The sequence below is a fragment of the Ursus maritimus genome, unplaced genomic scaffold (assembly GCF_017311325.1).
Source record: "Ursus maritimus isolate PB19 unplaced genomic scaffold, ASM1731132v1 scaffold_14, whole genome shotgun sequence".
NCBI lineage: Eukaryota > Metazoa > Chordata > Mammalia > Carnivora > Ursidae > Ursus > Ursus maritimus.
Window position 1 is genome coordinate 38,832,565 of NW_024423786.1, and position 17,662 is coordinate 38,850,226.

The 17,662-nt window shown below is 63.0% G+C and overlaps 2 protein-coding genes and 1 long non-coding RNA gene across 3 annotated transcripts in view; 1 reads left to right on the plus strand and 2 right to left on the minus strand.

Moving 5' to 3' along the window:
- The window catches only part of SEMA3B (semaphorin 3B), an 8,590-nt gene extending 4,351 nt beyond the window's left edge, over positions 1 to 4,239 (minus strand). The window contains exons 1-8 of the mRNA XM_040628780.1: positions 4,091 to 4,239; positions 2,929 to 3,149; positions 2,473 to 2,659; positions 1,598 to 1,755; positions 1,369 to 1,431; positions 842 to 961; positions 669 to 762; positions 376 to 495 (exon numbers count right to left, since the gene is read on the minus strand). Coding sequence (XP_040484714.1) covers positions 376 to 495; positions 669 to 762; positions 842 to 961; positions 1,369 to 1,431; positions 1,598 to 1,755; positions 2,473 to 2,581 — 664 coding nt within the window. The 5' untranslated portion in view covers positions 2,582 to 2,659; positions 2,929 to 3,149; positions 4,091 to 4,239. The remainder of the gene's footprint in view (positions 1 to 375; positions 496 to 668; positions 763 to 841; positions 962 to 1,368; positions 1,432 to 1,597; positions 1,756 to 2,472; positions 2,660 to 2,928; positions 3,150 to 4,090) is intronic.
- A 5,522-nt stretch (positions 4,240 to 9,761) lies between these two features.
- Positions 9,762 to 11,842, plus strand: LOC121102501. Its single transcript, XR_005834551.1, has 2 exons — positions 9,762 to 10,195; positions 11,098 to 11,842. It is a non-coding gene; the product is annotated as an uncharacterized LOC121102501 (long non-coding RNA).
- GNAI2 (G protein subunit alpha i2) overlaps positions 11,389 to 17,662 on the minus strand; it is a 19,937-nt gene continuing 13,663 nt past the window's right edge. Inside the window, exons 2-9 of the mRNA XM_008703762.2 lie at positions 17,405 to 17,447; positions 17,001 to 17,142; positions 16,663 to 16,823; positions 14,176 to 14,304; positions 13,702 to 13,831; positions 13,469 to 13,622; positions 12,924 to 13,138; positions 11,389 to 12,300 (exon numbers count right to left, since the gene is read on the minus strand). Of these exons, the coding sequence (XP_008701984.2) occupies positions 12,948 to 13,138; positions 13,469 to 13,622; positions 13,702 to 13,831; positions 14,176 to 14,304; positions 16,663 to 16,823; positions 17,001 to 17,142; positions 17,405 to 17,447 (950 nt within the window). The 3' untranslated portion in view covers positions 11,389 to 12,300; positions 12,924 to 12,947. The remainder of the gene's footprint in view (positions 12,301 to 12,923; positions 13,139 to 13,468; positions 13,623 to 13,701; positions 13,832 to 14,175; positions 14,305 to 16,662; positions 16,824 to 17,000; positions 17,143 to 17,404; positions 17,448 to 17,662) is intronic.

Consider the following 17,662-nt stretch of genomic DNA (forward strand, 5'->3'; position numbering starts at 1 on the left):
TCTGCTCGGTCCCCTCACTCTTAGAACAAATGACTCGGCCCCTGACAGTGCAGACCCCTTACCCTTTCTCCTCTCGTGGGTCTGTTCCTTGGCTTGTGCCTGCCCCGGATTCTTTGCTCTAGTTGTTCTTTCCCTCCATCCTGCCGTGCTTTGGGAATCAGCTCCCCCCCCCGCCCCCCCGCCTGAACTCAAAGAGGGCGCGGGCCACAAGCCTGGTCGGCCCCGCAACCCCAGTGCCTGGCACAGGGCTGGACGCACGGTAGGTACTCGGGGAGCCCCGGCTGCTCCCAGTGCTCACTTCCATTATGGGCCTTACTCGGCACCTACCCTGTCGGGGATGAGGGCGCCCTCCCGAAAGCCCCACCAGCCTTTCACCATTGAGCCAGCGAGAGTCGTGTGGTTCTGTTCGGAGACTTGGACGCTGGCCCAGGCTGCGGAAGATGGTGAAGTCCCGGCCCATGAGGTCTGCAGCCACCCCCGAGTATAGTTCTTCTCCTGCAGATAGGGGGAGGGCTGCTCAGCCAATCTGAAGGCTCTTGGTGGGGAGTGGGGGGTGGGGGGTGCTTGGAGAGCTCTGGGAGCTCCTTGGGAGTCAGTGAGGCCATGGGGATCCCTGAGGCTCTCAGAAAGGTCTAGAGTCTCTGAGGGGCCCTAGCCTTCAGACTCACCCACCAGCATGGAGGCAGCCCGATGCCTCGGGTCATAAGGACTCTTGCCCTTGCCGTCCTCTAGCCTTCGAAGGTCTAGCCGGAGGATGGGCTCCTGGGAGGCAGGGGGCAGTTGTCACTTCCAGGCCCTTCTTCACCCCCCAGCCTCCCTCTCTGCGCAGATCTGGCCTTACCTCCAGCCGGTGGCCCACCTCCACAAATGCGCAGGTCGGGTGGAAGGCCCCTGTGCCGCAGGCCAGCAGGTGCGTGCGGTTGTAGGCGTGCAGCAACTTCACGAAGTTCATGCACTCAGTCTAGTGGGCGGGCAGGGGCAGGGACAATGAGGCCTCCCCCAGGGAGGCAGCTTTAAGGGGTCCCAGCTCACCAGTGGCACCTCACCCCCTCCTCTCTTCTGCATCAGTCCAGGCAAGCACCAACATGGGCTGAGGCGACCTGCGTGCCCTTGGTGACCAGCCCAGCCCACCTGTCACCAGAAGGGGTGCGTGGAAAAGCATAGGCCTGTATTGCCCCCTATGACTCAGAGGCCCCCAAGAAGAATCCCATGAGCCTCCACCCTGAGTCACTACCTCCAAGCTTCAGCCACCTCGACCCCCCGCCCCCATCCCAGCCAGAACAGGCAGGCCTCTGGCTTAGCGCTGCTGTCTGTCTGTAAAGCGAGGGGCTGGCCTCCCCACTCCCACCCCGGGCAGCCAGCACTCACACCAATGTCTTTCCCCGCCCAGTTGCACTCCTCTCGCCATTCCACGGGGGCCGGCCAGGCCAGCTGCAAGGAGGTCGGGGGAAGGGGACACAGGTCAGGGCCTTTGCATGGTCTCTGTGCAGAGGGTGTCCGCTCAGGGGGCCCGTCTCCCTGGGTCTCTCTAAGCAGTCTGGAGTGGGGTCCTGGGGCTCTTTCCCTGGGAAGCACGGAGGCTGGGAGTCCCTGGCACCTTCTTGGCCCGCTTGCTGATGTTGTCCAGGCTGAGGGAGGCCACATGGTTCTCAGCGCCCACAAACAGGCGTCCTCTTTCCTCATCCACCAGCAAAGCGTCGTAACAGCAGGTCCTGTCCAGCCTGAAGCTCCTGAGACCGTGCCGGGCCTGGAGCTCTGCAGGGTAGGGACACCACTGAAGATTGGCCAGCGATGCTGGAAGCTTCCCCCAGACCCTGTCTGTCTCTCTCACATGTCATGGTTGTACACGTGCCCTGGCCCCCACACATGTGAGTTTACACGTGTGTGAATTTACACTCGTGAAGAAAGGCCCACCCATGTGTGAAGCTTCCGTGGTGGGCAGTGCAGCACCCCCAAGGGGAAAGCGGGTTGAACTCCTTGGGCATGCTTGGACAAGCAGTGTCTGCAGGCGGGCGCGCTGGGAGGCCAGGGTGTGTGGGGGGGGGCTGAGCATGTCGGGAAAGCCAGAACCCCAACCCCAAAATCGGGCTGAGGGTTCTCTGCCACCCTGCCCCCAGCCCGTGCTCACTGCCTAGGGACCAGTGACCGCCCTCCTGTGCAGGGGGTGTGGGAAGGGGGCTCCAGTGGCCCCCACACCTCAGCTTCCCTGAGGGTGGTTCGTGGATGGGACACAGGCAGGATCTGTTGCCATGGGAACGGAAGGGGTCTTCCTGGGAAAGCAAGAGGAGAATGTGCGAGGGAAGTTTGGGAGCTGAGGCCAGGACAGGGTTAACTGGAGATGGCCTGAGAGTGCCCCCAGTCAAACCTGGGCCCGTGGCACAGGGCAACAGCAAACGCGGTGCCCCCTACCCACACTAGGCCCCTCTCCTGCCCACCCTGAGCTGAGCCCTCCCGCCTGCCAGGTGCACCTACCTTGGAAGGAGAGCCGAAGGCGTGGGGGGCTGGGGCTAGCCTCCCCCAGCACTGCTGCCCAGAGCAGGGCCAGACCCGGGATCATGGCGGCGGCCCCGGCCCGCCCCATCCTGGCGGCTCAGGGTGCTCAGGGTTCAGCGGGCGCTTGTGGAGGAGCCTTGAGCCTCCCTGGACTCTGCCCCAGGATCTGGAAGAGAAGGAGCTGCAGCAAGGACGAGGGCGGGAGGCTGGGGGGGGGGGAGTCCCCAGGGATCAGATTACAGCCCCTAGGGGAGAGAGGCTGGGGGGTCGCATTCCACTTCCGAGCTCTCCCCTCCCTCAGAGTGTGCCCTGCCTGGCCACAATCACAGACACACCCACGCTGGGCACACCCTCGGGGTCACCCCCACACTGGCAGGCGCCCGCCCCACCACGTCACCCTCCGCAGGAACCCCCCCTCTCCGTAATCACACTCACAGGCATTAATTCACAAACTCTGTGTGCCTGCTTCATGCCGGCCTGGGACACTGGGGGACACAGACAAGGTCCCCATGCAGGAGGGGGCAGAATGCCAACAAGGACTCAGATCAGTGCAGTGATTTCAGAGGGCGCCAAGTGCACTGAGCAAAACAAGCCAGTCATGGGCGCGAGGGCACCAGGAGGGGGTCAGGCTCTGGAGGTGGCTGAGCACCAGGGGCCTACAGGGGAACAGAGGCACCTTTGGGGCTGGAGCTGGAGCCAATGGTGTGGGCGCCTGTGAGCTTGCGTTTCTGAGGGTCCCTCTGTGTATCTGCATCGTGTGTGTGTGTGTGTGTGTGTGTGTGTGTGTGTGTGGTGTATGCAGACAGACGTGTCCATGTCTGTGACAGCGTGTGGCATGAGTGTATTACACGTGTAGGCACATGGCATACGCATGCACGTTGCATACGTGTGTACATGTGTGTCTCCACGAGTGCATGTGTGAACGTGCGTGCACCCACCAGTGTATGCGTGTCTCTCTGGACACGCAGGTGAGCAAACACAACTGCATCGACAATCACTGCCTTCAACTCTGAGACGCGCCTGGAAGCCGCTCCTCAGAAGAAGAGGTCTATCTGGGAGCCCCAGGGCCTGCACCCCCAGGGAAGCCGAGCAGCCCCAGCTTCAGCTTGACCTCTCTCTTCCCACCCGAGCCTGGAAGGGGCTGGTTATGCAGAAATTCTGTGAGCTCCGACTTCAGACCCAAGAGGAATCAAGTCGGGGGAGAGCCAAGGGTCTCAGGCAGCCTCTCACCCCCACTTCAGGTGAGCTGCCCACCCCTCTCTGAGCTTCCGCCGCCTTGGCGCCTCTCCCTCCCCTGCCTTCGCCCTCAGGTTTCCCCATCTTTGAGCCCCTCCACCTCTGCGCCACAGCCCTTCCCCTGGAGCCCTTCCGTGGGGCCAGGCTCTGGCTGCAGTGCACAACGTCATTCCCGCAGCTGGCTGGGCAGGTGCTGGGCACGGGAGCCCTGGCATGGGGCAAGGCCCTGGGGCGCCCTCGAGCAAGGGGCACAACTGCCAAGGCACGTTCCAGATCGCTCCCCCCAAGCCCCTGCCCAGTTCTGCAGCTCCCAGACCCGTCCCGGGCTAGGACTCCCACCTCCCGCCGTCCCTCCACTGACACTTGCCACTGCCTCTTCTGAGCCCGTGAGGTCTGCGATGCCACAGAACACTGGCTGCCTTCCCACACTCCACCAGAACTCCGGCGGCAGCGCCTCTCCACCCCAGCGCCGGCTAGCCCCGGAGAAGGGGAGAAGCCTGGGGACCGCAGGGCACCCTCTGACGGCTCCTTTAAGGAGCAGCCCCCGCCTCCACCAAGCCGGCCGCCGCCCCACGCGCCGTCAAGTTTACGGGGCGGATCGGGTGACCAGGCACGCAGCCCGGGCCAGCGGAGTTGGTGGCCGGGCCAGAGTGGAGCGGGCACAAGGGAGGGGCGACCCCTCCCCTGTCAGGCCTCAGGGCAATAGGGCGGGCCCAACAGCAGTCCGGTCCAGAAGCAGGACTGCCAGTCAAGGCGAAGGAGGAAGAAGCCCTAGCCCCCCCCCCGCCCCCCCAGCCCCTGACGGCTCTGTGAAGCGGGCAGAAGGACCCGCAGGTCCAGGGGGCTGTTCCTCACCTGTCCCTACACAGCTGGAGAGCTGGAGGCAGGTAGTGAGGGCCTCAGCTGGCAGGGGAGGGTTGCAGCGCCGGGGAAGAGGCTCTCAGCTGGAGGTCTGATGCCCCCCCCCCCGCCCCGCCCCGCTGCCGCAGCCCTTCCTCACCACTTGGGCCGCTGAGTGCTTCGGCCACCTGGCTGGCAGGGGCTGCGATGGCAGCAGTTGGGGCGGGAGAGGAGGGCCGGAGAGGGCCAGGCAGGGCAGTCAGCAGATGCCAGAGGCCCACATGTTTCCCTTGCGCGCCGCAGGGTATAGGTCCATCCAGAGACCCCCTCCTGATAGGCGGTCCCGCATCTCTGCTGGGAGGTGAGGGGCATTCTGTGTGACCTCCAGGACTCAGGACAGGGCCTTGGGGCCTCCGCTGGGAAGGGTCTGGGGTCTTGGCCTGAAGCTGAGTCTGGTGGACGGACGACCCTGACCCTATTCGTTCTGCTAGGGGTCTACTCTGGAAGGGCCGAATGTTGACCATGGCTGAATGGGGCCCTCGGGTCTACAGGGCGAACGTGACAGGGCTTGAGGTTGGGCTTTCACCCATCAATCCCCCCAAAAGGCATTCTCCTGCAGCCTCCCCAAGGCTGATCAGCAGCTCCTCAGTGGTCAGTGAGGGAGGCTGTGGGCTTTGAGGACCGTGGGCCCTGTCCCCTCAGCACTCCCGGAGCAGCAGGGTCTGTGCCCAGCCAGGGTGGGGCTGTGCCCTGCTTTCCTGAGTCTCAGGACCCTAGTGTTCCTGGATCAGCCTGCCGGACTGGCTGGCAGAGGAAGGGAGGGGGCAGGGGAGGACCAGGGGCCTTCGGGAGGGGGAGTGGAGGGATGCGCCCCAGCCTGAGCTCTCGGAGTTGAGCGATGCAGCCTCGTTCTCCTCCCAGCTTCTGCCTTGGAGCTGGGCAGCTTCCCCTGGCCCCACACAAGCAAACAAAATTCTTCGGCTGTTTACAATTTCCACCCTAGCAGCCAAGATCAGCAAGTGCATTTGAGGTCCCCACCCACCCCCACGATGCCCCCTACCTGCCCCCACTGCTTTCAGTTCTTCGGGCTCAGGGTCCCCGTCTCTGTTTCACTCCCTCCCAGCCCCGCCTCCATACTGAAAAGCCGGACTAGGACACCCCCCCCCCATCTTTCCAGCATCTTGGGGCTGTCCCTTGCCCACCTGAGCCCTGTGTGTCGCTTTCCTTGCCCTAGATGAGTCCTCTTCCCTGGGGCAGGAAGCAAGATCTGCAGGGGTGGGAGCCCAAGTTGTCCCTGTCCCCACAAGGTCTCTCTGCTCCTCAGCCACAGGTCCAAGTGTATGCCAGACCCTGGGTGGGGACCTCATGGAGGCAGCCCTCCAGGAGCAGCGTCATTGGCTGTGGGTTACACTGCACTTTGGGAGTCTCTAGGGTTCTGGAATCAGGCAGCCTGAGCTTGAGTCTTGACAGAATGGAGCAAACCCAGGAAGGCAGCTGGGGTCCCTACTCCTGCCTGCACCCCTGCCCAAAAGGCCACCTCAGGCTCCTGGCCTCTACTCTTTGCCAGGGTATCTACAGGCAAAGGCCTCCCTGGATTCTTGCCCCGATGCTGCCTGTCAGTGCCACAGCCTTCCAAGGCCTTGGTTTTCCCTTCTGGAGATAACTGAATTGTTGTGTCAAATCCTACACCTGCCTCCTGACCCCTCATCACCAGCCAGGCCTGCCCTGTGCCTGGACCCTGGGTGGTGTGGCTGGGGTAGGACATGCATCTGAGGAAGGCTAGTGTCAACCCTCCCCAGTGCCCAGCCTGCCCTGGCTCAGGCTTGGCTCCCCACTCACACCTGCTTTAGCAATCAAGACTGGTGGCTCCAACATCACAACCTTTCCTAGTTCTGGCCACGTGGGTACTAGGGCTCGCTACTCTGAGGACTTAGGCTTTGGGTGGGCGTGGGCTGGGGGGCAGGAATGGGCCCGGGGAATCCTGACTTGAGGCCTGACTTCCGTAACAATCTACTACCCACCCGGGGCGGGGGCGGGGGGAGATCTGGGAAATGGTGTTCGGGCCCTTCCCCCACTCGCCCCCAGTCTGGAATCCACGCTCCCGGGGGGGACCCCTGGCCCACCTTTTTGGAAAGATCAGCTCTTCCCTTCCTTGCCTGTTTCCCTTCCCTTCTGAGGGCCATGTCAGTGCTGAGGTGGAGGGGCCGAGGGAGGGGCCGCCAGGAACCCAGGGCCTCTGGCTGTGGCCCTGCCCCCACGCGCTCCGCCCCAGCCCTCCGCCTCCTGCACATTCCTCCTGGGCTGAGGTCAGCCCCTCTGGGATGGGGGAGCCCCCCCCACCAGCCACATCACAGCTCTCCTCTCGCTCCTGTTTTCTTCATTGCCCAGCAGGGGCGGTGCGGGGGTGGGGGAGGGTGGATGGGGGGGTGGATAGGGCGGGGGTGGGGTGGGGCTTCCCTCTCCCCTCCTCCACAGCCGAGGGTAGTGTGAGAGGGGGTGCCAGGAATGCAGCCAAAGGAGACTGGGGTAGCACTCCATACTTATTAACATATATTAACATAAATGTGACCTTCTCTTAATCGGCTTGGGGACAGCTGCCCCGGAGTGCAGGTTGGGGGCCTCTGGATGCTGGGGTGGGGGGCGAACCTGCCCCAGGGATCAACCCCCTTAGTAGGCTGGGAGGGGCAGGGTGGAATCGTGACTGCTGCTCACCAGCTGTGTGTCCCTAGGGAGACACTGAACCTCTCAGATCTCTCCTCAACTGCCCTGCGGTCACAGCTGGGTGCAGGGTGGGGGAGCACAGGTGTCCGCTCTTGGCGCCTCCTCCCCACTGGGCATCCTGGGCCTCCAGGCGGACCCTTCACACTGCCTCTTTCAGCCTAGCTTCACCAGGGCTCCTGGGGCTTGGCTCTTCTGTCCCCCCCACCCCCACCCCCGCCACAGCCCCCAGCACAATTACGGCCTCCAGCCTCCACCTGGACCTCCGTCCCTCCCCCACCCCAGGGGACTCCTCAGTCTTCAAGTCTCCAACCTAGCCCTGGCAGGGCCCAAGCGCCCATCCCTTCTCCGGGAGGCCTGATCTCAGGGAGACCTTTCGGGCCCGGTTGGTTAGGAGGCCCCGCCTCCTCCCCCCAGCAGTGCCGGCTGACCCCCTTCACCCTAACCCCAGGCTATGCCCCTGTGGTCTTTCTCCTCCCAATGCCTCCCCTCTGCAGTCCCCCCCCCCCACCTCAGACAGCTCGCTGGAGCTGGGGGGGGGGGGCCTTCCCAAGCTCAGCCTTAGCCAGCCCTGCCAGTGCTCTGGGCACCCAGTTTAAGGGAGGCAGCAGCTCTTTCTTTGCCAGGACTTCGCTTTGGGCTGTGTCCTCCACCCTTTAGGCCTTCCCCTTTGCCGCCTGGTAGGCTCTCTTCTTCACCATTCAGTACCCACCTCTCCCAGTGCCTCTTCCTCCGTGAAACCCCAGATGCCTAGAACACCCAGGTTCAAGCCTCTCTGCAGGGCTCTGGGTTCCCCAGTGTCTATCCTCACTGGGGTCCTCCGGGACCCAGCAGAGGACCGGAACAGGGAGGGAGAAGAGAGAACGCCTGCAGGAATCCCTTCCATCCTCCTGGGCCTGCTGAGTCTCGGGGCGGGGGTGGGGTGGGGGGGGATGGGAGACTGATGGACAACGGACACCTCAAGTCCCTCCTTGACCCTGCACCAGCCCCTCAAGCCTTGACTCTCTCCACCCATAATGAGGTTGGAAAGCAGAGTCAATGGGAAGGGCTATCAAACTGATTTTTCTACTAAATAAGATCACCTGTGGGGCTTATTTCATGCAAGGGGAGAAACCAAGACAGGGAGGAGAAAGTGATCCATGGTGTTGTCCCCTGCCTGTTTGGACCCTGATGCCCATCGCCTACTAACCGAGGAGCTGAGTGGATGGCGGGTATGGACACACTCGCTGTCACATAGCTGCACACATACCCCACCTGGCCTGATGCCCTCCTTGGATGTGTGATGGGGGCTGGCTTTCCCTCTGGGTGTCCAGGAGGCGTTAGGGAAATGTGTAGCCCCATGGCAGGGATGTGGGCCCCCAGGATCTCTTTTCAGGGCAATAGACGCGAAGATTGGGCTCAGTTGTATGGGAGTGAGCCTGAACCCAGAAGTCAGCCAAGAGAAGCTACAATCCTGCCCCTGCCCTCTCCCTGACTCCCAGGGCAGCTAGGACTTGGCTGGCCATGCCACAGGCCAGGGGGCTAGAGTCAGGGCTTGTGTTCTCCAGTGTCCCGGCTGGCCTGGCATTCTGGGTCTGGGATGGGTCTTGGCAGGATGATTTGGGGCTCTCTGGGTGGGTGGGGAGTAGGAGGTTTTCCTGACATCAGAAGGAAACATGGGACTGCCCAGGAACATGGTGAGGTGTTCTTCCAGGCCTTGGCAGCACCTGCAGCCTCAGAGGTCCCAGATCTCATGGGGACCCTCCCCATTCTGCACCTTGAATCTTGGCCTCCACCCACCTGTTGTGGGGCCGGGCCGGGGCGGGCCCTGAGCTGGGGAGTGACTGCCCACCTGGCTGCTCTCCACAGGGTCTCCCTAGATCCTGCCCTCCTAAGCCCTCTGGCTCTCAGAGCTTGTCTCTCTTCCCAGCTGTTTCCCCGCCCTGCAGATGTGGGTTCAAAATACCAAGGCTGCCACCACATCAGTAGCCTGAGCAACTATTTGGGGTGGGCTGGGCCCTCTGAGAGGTGGGTCAGCCTCATGGAGGTCCCCACCAGCTGGCGACAGCCCACTTCACACTGGGACCCACATGCTTAGTCTGGAAGCAGGAGCCTGGGTCCTTTCCCTAGCTCTGCCGGTCTAAAGGTCTCAGGCCTCAGAGCTGCAGCTGCCCATGGGTGGGGCCAGAAAGATGGGCCTTCTTAAGCTGGGAGCGCTCCAGGGTACACAGGGCCAGGGAGCACTGAATCTCGGGCTGCCCTCACCCTGCTGCTCCCAGGGATGAGGGAGGGCCCTGGAAAGCTCCAGGCAGTAGGGGATCCCCAGGAATCAACCACATGGAGTCCCTTCCTTTGGGGTGCAGGACACCTGGGATGCCACCACCTCCCAACCCCCGCCATTCCCAGCTGCCCCCCAAGGCTGGGAATTTCCCAACTGCCAAAGACAAGGAAGAATTGAAAGGCCGCCCCCGCCAGTGCTAGGACAATGGGGCCTTATGCCCTCCGAATCAGAGCAGGGGTAGGAAGGCTGAAGGCAGGTGGGGGCCGAGCTGTCTGCACCCAGGGAAGCCTTGCTTGCCAGGACCCCACCCAGACCCGCTGCAAACTGGGTGCAAGGGGATCCTGGCCAGAATCCTGCAGGGCCCACCCAGGGAGAGAGGCACTGGGTGCGTCTGGCAGACAACACCGGCCCCTCAATGGTCCCTCTGTGCGGGGTTCCCCTCAGGAGGGAAGGAAGTAACCATCTCCGGCACGGCTTCCTGCGGGGCGGGCTTCACGGCCCCCGGAGCTCCCGCCCCGCCCGCCCGCGTATGTGGGCCTCCGAAGGAAGGAAGGCAGGGATCCTGGGTTGCGCGCGGGATCCTGTTCTCCTTGTCAGCCTGCCCTCAGCCCTCAGTCTCAGAGGCAGCGGTAGCAGGAAAGGCCCCAGGTACTCCGGCGGCAACGGAGGCTGGGGGGCGTCGATCTCCTTCCGATCGGGCGGCCACGGCCTCTCATCTCTTGCCAAATACTCGGGGCCCTGAGGCGGCGCGGGGACTGGCAGGTGTACGTAGGCGGGGTCCCGGGTGCCCGGCCCCCACCCTCCTACCCTCCGCCTTCCCCGCCTCCGCGGCGCCGACCCCGACCCAGGCCGCTTTGTCCCGCCGCGGGCGCGAAGCAGTCGCTGCCCCACAAAGCTGCCTTTGTGCCCCGCGGCCTCCGCAGGACCCGCTGACGTCAGCGTCCGTGACCAGCCCGGCGGGGCCGGGCACGGACTGCGGCGCCCCCTGGCGGCTGAAGGCGGCGGGGGGAGCTCGCCCCCTCCGAGCCCCGCCCAGCCGAGCCTTTTCCGTAGGCTCAGCTGCCTGCTGTCCCCGCCAGCCGCTGGCCCCGGGACAAAATCCAGGCGCCTTGCCCGGCGCTCAGGGCTCATCCCACAGGCACCCGCGCCGCCTTGTCATCTGCCGTTGTCTTCTCCAGCGACGTGCGTGCACTTCCCGTATAGGGGCCTCGTCCCAGTGCACCCAGAGCCCTGCCGCCTTTCAGGACCACTTGGCCTATGGCTACGGTACACACTGAATTATAGCCACCTGCCTGTCCCTCCTGGTTTGGAGGGGGACCTCTGGGGCAGAGACCCTTCTGAACATGCCTCAGGCCCCTACTGCCCCCAACTTTGTCCCGTCAACCCCAAGAAGCCCAGTCCTGCGCAGGGATCTGAGCAACACCTCAGACTGGGAGAAGGGAGGGTGGACGAGGGGCTCCGCAACTCCCCGGCTCTGAGCCTTGGGCGCGGGAGGTCAGAAGTCACGTTCTCCTCCTGCACTACTCACTGGACACCTCTCCCGCTCCCAGTAGAGAAGAACCCCTTCGAGCAACAGTCCCTGGAGCAATCTGCCCGGTTGCCGCAGCGAGGCTTGAAGACGGCCACACCGCCAAGGCTGCCGGGAGGACAGGGCGGCGCGTCCCGGCCCCCGTAAGTGGGAAAACTGAGGTGCCGAGCAGTGGACCTGAGGAGGACGTGGCGAGCAGAGCAGCCAGGGCCCTGCCGCAAATGAGGATGCCGGTTCGGGTCACTATCCCCTTGGCACAGCTTAGTCTGGGGGTCTCTGGCCCCAGGACAGAAGAGGACCGAGCAGTACTTGGTATTTTTTCTTTCTACGTTTTATTATTTCAAACCAGGTGAACAATTCCATAAAACATGTGAAAAAAGCAAGGAAGTGTTCCACGCTGAAGGACCCGGGCCTGGGACAAGGGCAGGAGGGACGTGGCCCTCAGCAGGCAGCTGCGGTTCCTAGGTTAGCGCGCTAAAGAGCTACATTTAGGTTAATGGAGCCAGGGCCCACTCCGACGCCCACTCCGACGGGGCCCTCAGTGACGTTGGCAGTTGTCTGGAAAAGCCCTTGGAACCCAATTCTGTGGAGGGCAGGGCAGGAGTGCCTGACAGTTTTAAATAGTTTTTCTCTAAAAAGTTTTCTAGGTTTGCAGTTTTGTCTTTTTTTTTTTTTCCTTTACTTTCATTTTTTTAAAAAGCTACCAGAATGAGCAGGTGGACTGTAGTCTCCAGGAATGGTGGCGTCTCACGCTTCTTGTGCTTTTTCCTTTGGGGCCTCCAAGCGGCTGGAGGGGTGGGATGGGCAGGAGGCTCCCTGTAAACATCTGGACTTGGGCTGGGTCAGGGGCTGCCGTTGAGCGAAGCCAGGGGTCCCAGGCTGGAGAAGCGAGTGCCCCTCCAGACACAGGCCTTGGGAGACTCAGCATGTGCTCCCCTCCCCCATCACAGAATAAGACAATGGTTAAAACCAGAACAGATGCCCGGGAAGGGGGTACTGCGGCCATTTCCGGCACCTCGGACAAGGGCTGGCTTCAAACCGGGAGGCCTGTGGCAGTTCCTCCCCCCTCCCCCGAGTCTCTGGAACTGAGGGAGGGGACAGGGGAGCCAAGAACAGAGAGAGGAAAGGGGAAAAGCAGCCGGGGGGGGAGGAGGGCAGGCAGGGAGCGTGGTCCTCTTGCCCCCATCTTCCTCAGGAGCTGGGGGGAGCAGAGTCGGCGGTGGCCCTGGAGGTGGGGGACAGTCAGGGCATGGGTTGGGGGATAACCAGGGTGTGCCTCTCCTCCCACCTCCCTAGACAATGACACTCTCCTTTTTCTCATCCACCTGTTACCAGGGACACAGTGGCCGCCCAGGAGCCAGTGTCTGTGGCTGGGTTATGTGAGGGAGGGGAGTCTATAGCACTGGCGGAATCTTCCCCATCTCCCCCAGGGCCGCTGGGGCCAGCATCAGCCCAGGACCCTCAGACAGGCCTGAGGGAAAAACTGTAGGGCTGAGCACACAGCCAGTCACACTGAGTGTCAGGTGACTGGGCCCTCTGTCAGCCAGCCTCCTTCAGGCCAGGCCAGTGGCTTGGGGTGGGGGCGGGGGTGGGGGGGGCGGTGAGGACGTGAGCTTTCTCCAAGGGAGTTCAGGACAGCCCTTCCGTTCTCCCCAGGTGCACTGCCGGGGGCTTCTGCTGTCTGGACCACTGCCAGGCCTATCTGCACGCTGGTGCCCCTCATTCCGTCATCCCGCTGACCTACCCCCCTGTGCTCCCAGGCTTCCCACCCCCACTCTGGCCCTCCCCGGCCCCCACCAGCCCCTTCTCTGGGCTCGATGGCTCCGTTCTGTTCCACCCACGGCTCACCGTCCTGCCAGGCCCCGCCGCCCCTCAGAAGAGGCCGCAGTCCTTCAGGTTGTTCTTGATGATGACGTCGGTGACGGCATCAAACACGAACTGCACGTTCTTGGTGTCGGTGGCGCACGTGAAGTGCGTGTAGATCTCCTTGGTATCCTTGCGCTTGTTCAGGTCCTCAAACTTGCTCTGGATGTAGCTGGCCGCCTCGTCGTACTTGTTGGCCCCTGCGGGACACAAGATGGTGAGGATCCGTGCCACCCTCACGACAGGCACGAACAAGGTTCTGTGCACGTGGACAGACAAGCACGTAACATATGCACCCATGTGCAAAGGGTGACGATGTGCGTGTACATGCGTGCCTGAGTGTATACAGAGGGACTCCTGACTGTGCACATGTAAGGGGCACGTGCCCTGTGTGCAGGCACAAGTCCGTCAGCCTAAGTGAGGCACCAGCTCCTGCATGAGTGTCCTGCAGTTCCCCTTCTGTCCAGCGGGGGGCGCCTGTGTACCACTCGGTCACCACCAGCTCCTCCCCAGAGGCCCAGTCCCCACACCTGTGTACTCAGGGAAGCAGATGGTCAGGGGGCTGTGTGTGATCTTCTCCTCAAACAGGTCCTTCTTGTTGAGGAAGAGGATGATGGACGTGTCTGTGAACCACTTGTTGTTGCAGATACTGTCAAACAGCTTCATGCTCTCATGCATGCGGTTCTGGGGGCAGGACAGCGCGGTCAGCGCCTGCCCCTGCCCCCCGCCCCCACACCTCCCCAGCGGCCTCTCGGCCTCTCACCATCTCCTCGTCCTCAGCTAGCACCAGGTCATAGGCGCTCAAGGCGACGCAGAAGATGATGGCTGTGACACCCTCGAAGCAGTGGATCCACTTCTTCCGCTCAGACCGCTGACCACCCACATCAAACATCCTGCAGACACGGGGTCGCCTTAGCTCCAGGAAAGGCAGTTCCCAGAGAGGGTCCCCGTTTCCCAGGTTGGCTGAGGACAGACGCCTGCTCAGAGGGGGGCAGCTGTCTTCACGGAAACCCCCACACCTGTGTGCCTTAGGCCTGGTTCTGGGCAGCAGGGCAGGTGAGCCACTGGCAACCACGCAGCCTCGAGAAGCCCCAGAGCGGGGCTCGGAACTCCTGCAACGGCCCCTCCTGCCCAGCACCGCCACCAGTGGGCCTTGGAGTGAGGGTCCCTGCCCCCCATCTGTCGCCCCAAAGACTTGCAAGTCCTGCCCTTCCACCCCGCCCACACGCCGGCTCACTTGAAGTGTAGGTCCTTGAAGGTGAAGTGCGTCTCCACGATGCCCGTGGTCTTCACACGGGTCCGTAGCACGTCCTGCTGTGTGGGGATGTAGTCACTCTGTGCGATGCGCTCCAGGTCATTCAGGTAGCTAGAGGCGGGGGCAGGTGCGTCAGTGGGGGCCGGCCTGAGGCCTCTTTACCTGGACCCTGGGCCAGCTGACCCAGGCCCCCCATCCCTCTCCTCCCCTCATTTCTCAGAAGAGCCCTTGCTTCTTCAACCCTTGCCTTCACTACAGTCATTGCTCAGATGAGGAAAAACTGGACCAGCATCCCTCGCCTCCTGCCTGGGGAACAGGCTGGAGGAGGTGCAGCTCTGGGCCTGGCCAGCCAAGCCCCAGCATCCAGGTCTGAGCCAGGCCTGCCTCGGACAGGATCCAGGCTGGTGGAGCTGCAAACTGAGGAGGGGGGGAGGGGGCAAATGAGTCCTTCGGGGAGGGATACGGGACGCTGACTGACACAACCACGGCACCCACTGCGGAGCGGCCCGGCGTGCCCCTCGATGCGGGGCCGGACAGGTCGGGGCCTGCCAGGCTCAGTGGGCTCTTTGCCCTGTGCCTAATAAAATTTGGGCTCCTCGGGGGGAGGGCCCAGACACCTGTTTGGCAGGAGTCCCAGGGGCTCCTCAATACCAGCTCCCTTGATTAGTATCAACACTGCCCCTGCCAGGCCCGCGGACTGACTCTGCCGTCTGCCTCAATATCCTTGCTGCGCCCTGGGGACTGGGCCCTCCGAGCCGCTGCCCAGTGCTGAGGTCTCACTCCTGGCCCAGGCCTGCTGGGGCCAGCGGGAAATGACCTCAGAGACACAGGGACAGAACAGAAAAACAGGAAGGACCACGAGGGCCCATGACGCATGTGCTGTGACCTGCTTACTGCACCCTGTCGCCAACTGAGAAGCTCCCCCCTAGAGGCCTCCTGGTGGGTTCCACACCAGCCTCTCCCTTCTCCCCAGCAGGACTCACCACAGGGACCCACTGGCCGCCAGCAGCCTTGAAGGCCTGCTGTGAAGAGGGGGTGGGGTCCTCCTGTTCCCTGTAGTGTTCCAATCCACTCCCTCACTCGGGGTGAACTTGTCATGGCCTAAACCTGCCTGGGAGAGCAGGACCTGTGTCGCTGCCTAATCCCCACACCCAGACCAGCGGATGCTCAATGTCTGGGGAATGGGGAACGGCATGATGATGGAGTGGGGGGGGGTGGCCTGGAAGATGGCCTGATCCCCACCTCCTTGAACGTTCTGGACATTCTGGGTGGTAAACCATACCACTGAGGTGGTAGCGGTTGGGAGGGCCCAGCCCTGCCTGCCTCTAGGACCTGTAAGCTCTGCTGGCGCTGAGCCTCTGTGACTCTGGGGGGTGGGGGCGCACTGAGGTCCCAAGGTCCCCACTGTGATTCTGCAGCTCCTGTGGGGGGCACTCACAAGGGCATTCAGGCCACTGCTACGAGAGGGAGTCAGTCCATGTGATTGGGGCAGGGCTCAGGGCTCAGGGCCAGGCAGGGCCCGCCTCCCAACCACCCTCGCCCTGGTCCAGCCCCTCTCTGGGCAGGCTCAGGACTGGATGGGCAGCGGGAGGGAAAGGTGCGGCAGGGGGGCTGGCTTAAGCAGAGGTGGGAGGGGCCAGGTATGAGCACAGGGACAGCTGCCTCTTTGGGTGGCCTTGTCCAAAAAGGCTGTGCACATTCCCCACAGCCGTACAGCCATCAGCACTGTCCACCAACCTGTCCTGTTCTCCATGGGTGCTCAGCCCTCTGCACCAGGCCTGGCACGTGGTAGGCAGCTCAGGGAAGGAGTTCAGAGCATGACCCAGTGGGCTGGGCCTCTGGACAATTCCTGGAACCCCCTCGATCCCCCAGCCGCGTCTTGGGTTCTAACCTGCACACAGACCTGGCCCCTCCCAGTCTCTTCCCCTTGTCTTCTTCTCCAGCCAGTCTGAACATCCTCTGTAGCCAGCACTGCTCCCTCCAGGACCCTGTTACATGCTGTGCCCCCGCCTGTGAACCTGTCCTATTCCTCCCCGGCCCATCTCTTGCTCAGAACTTGGCTGAGGCGGTCCCTCCTCCGGACCTGCCCCCACTCCCACCATGACACTGACACCTCAGGTAGTCACTGCTTGGCGTGGGAGGCTGCTCCACTCATCCCTGGGTCCCTCAAGCTTTGCCCAGGGCCTGGCACAGGTGGCAGCAAATGTCCTTTAGAACGATTATGTCTAAGGACAGATTAGACTCCATTGGCCCTGAGGGACAGCAGCCCTGCCTGTCCTTCCTCCTGGCTTTCAATACCACGCCCCCCACGTCAAGGTAAAAATCATCAGGGCCTTGGTCGACAGTCATCGCACACCGACACACACGCAGTCTCAGAGACCGGTGGTGTCTTCCTGAAGGCTCAAGCCCTCCACTCCCGCCTGCGGTCCAGAGCCCCCCTCACCCCGCCCAGCGCCGTGGGGTACTCACTAGGCCGCGGAGTCATTGAGCTGGTACTCCCGAGAGCGGCCAAAGCAGGCCTGCACGCCATGGTCAGCCCAGAGCCTCCGGATGACACCAGACAGGTCCTCGGGGAGCACGCCTTGCTCCTCGGCAGTGCAGGACAGGGCAAACAGCTGCCGGGCGTCATCCTGGGCACGGTGTGGGGGGGGGGGTGTCAGCCAGTCACAGGAGCACACCCCCACCCTACCTGGCCGAGGAAGGGAAGCCTCCAGGATGGGGCCTGGGCTTGGGTATTCCCAGGTTCCCCAGGGCAAGGTTTGCCGAGACCTTTAGAGAGGCAGGCGGGGGTCGAGGGGAGGACATACCGCTCGGGAGGGGTCGGCAAAGTCAATCTGCAGATTGCCCATGGCTTTGACAATGGCCATGATGGACTGGATGGTGTTGCTGTAGACGACCGCCCGGTACTGCCGGCACTCCTCCTCTGAGTAGCCGTCCTCGTGGATGATCCTGGCGGCCAGGGGTCAGGAGTTAGGGCCCAGAGGGCACAAGGACCACGCACGGCCTCCTGGGGCTGCTGGGGCCTGCAGGACCTACTACAGAGAGCAGGAAACTTCCCCCGACCCCCTGGGACCTGAGGATGGACGACTGTCTCTGACAAGGTCCTGGAAATGGCTGGGCCATTACTGGGGGGGGGGGGGGGCAGCAGAGACCCAGAGGAAGAAGACGGGAAATCAGGGTTTGGCAGCTGCGTCTCGCACACGGCACTTACTTCATCTGCTTGACAATGGTGCTCTTCCCTGACTCCCCAGCACCTGGAACAGAGGGCACAGGCGGTCAGGGAGCAGCCTCAGCGGGGCTACACAGACAAGCAACCAGGGGCCCACCGTGGCTTCCCCCCAGCTGCCGACTGAGCTCAGGGGCTTCAGTCGGAGACAAGGCCAGCCCTCAGGAGTCTCCCTGTCGTTATCACGCGCGGGCTCGGCAACACGCGCCTGGCACAGCTGGCAGGAAGGAGCCCCGCACACTC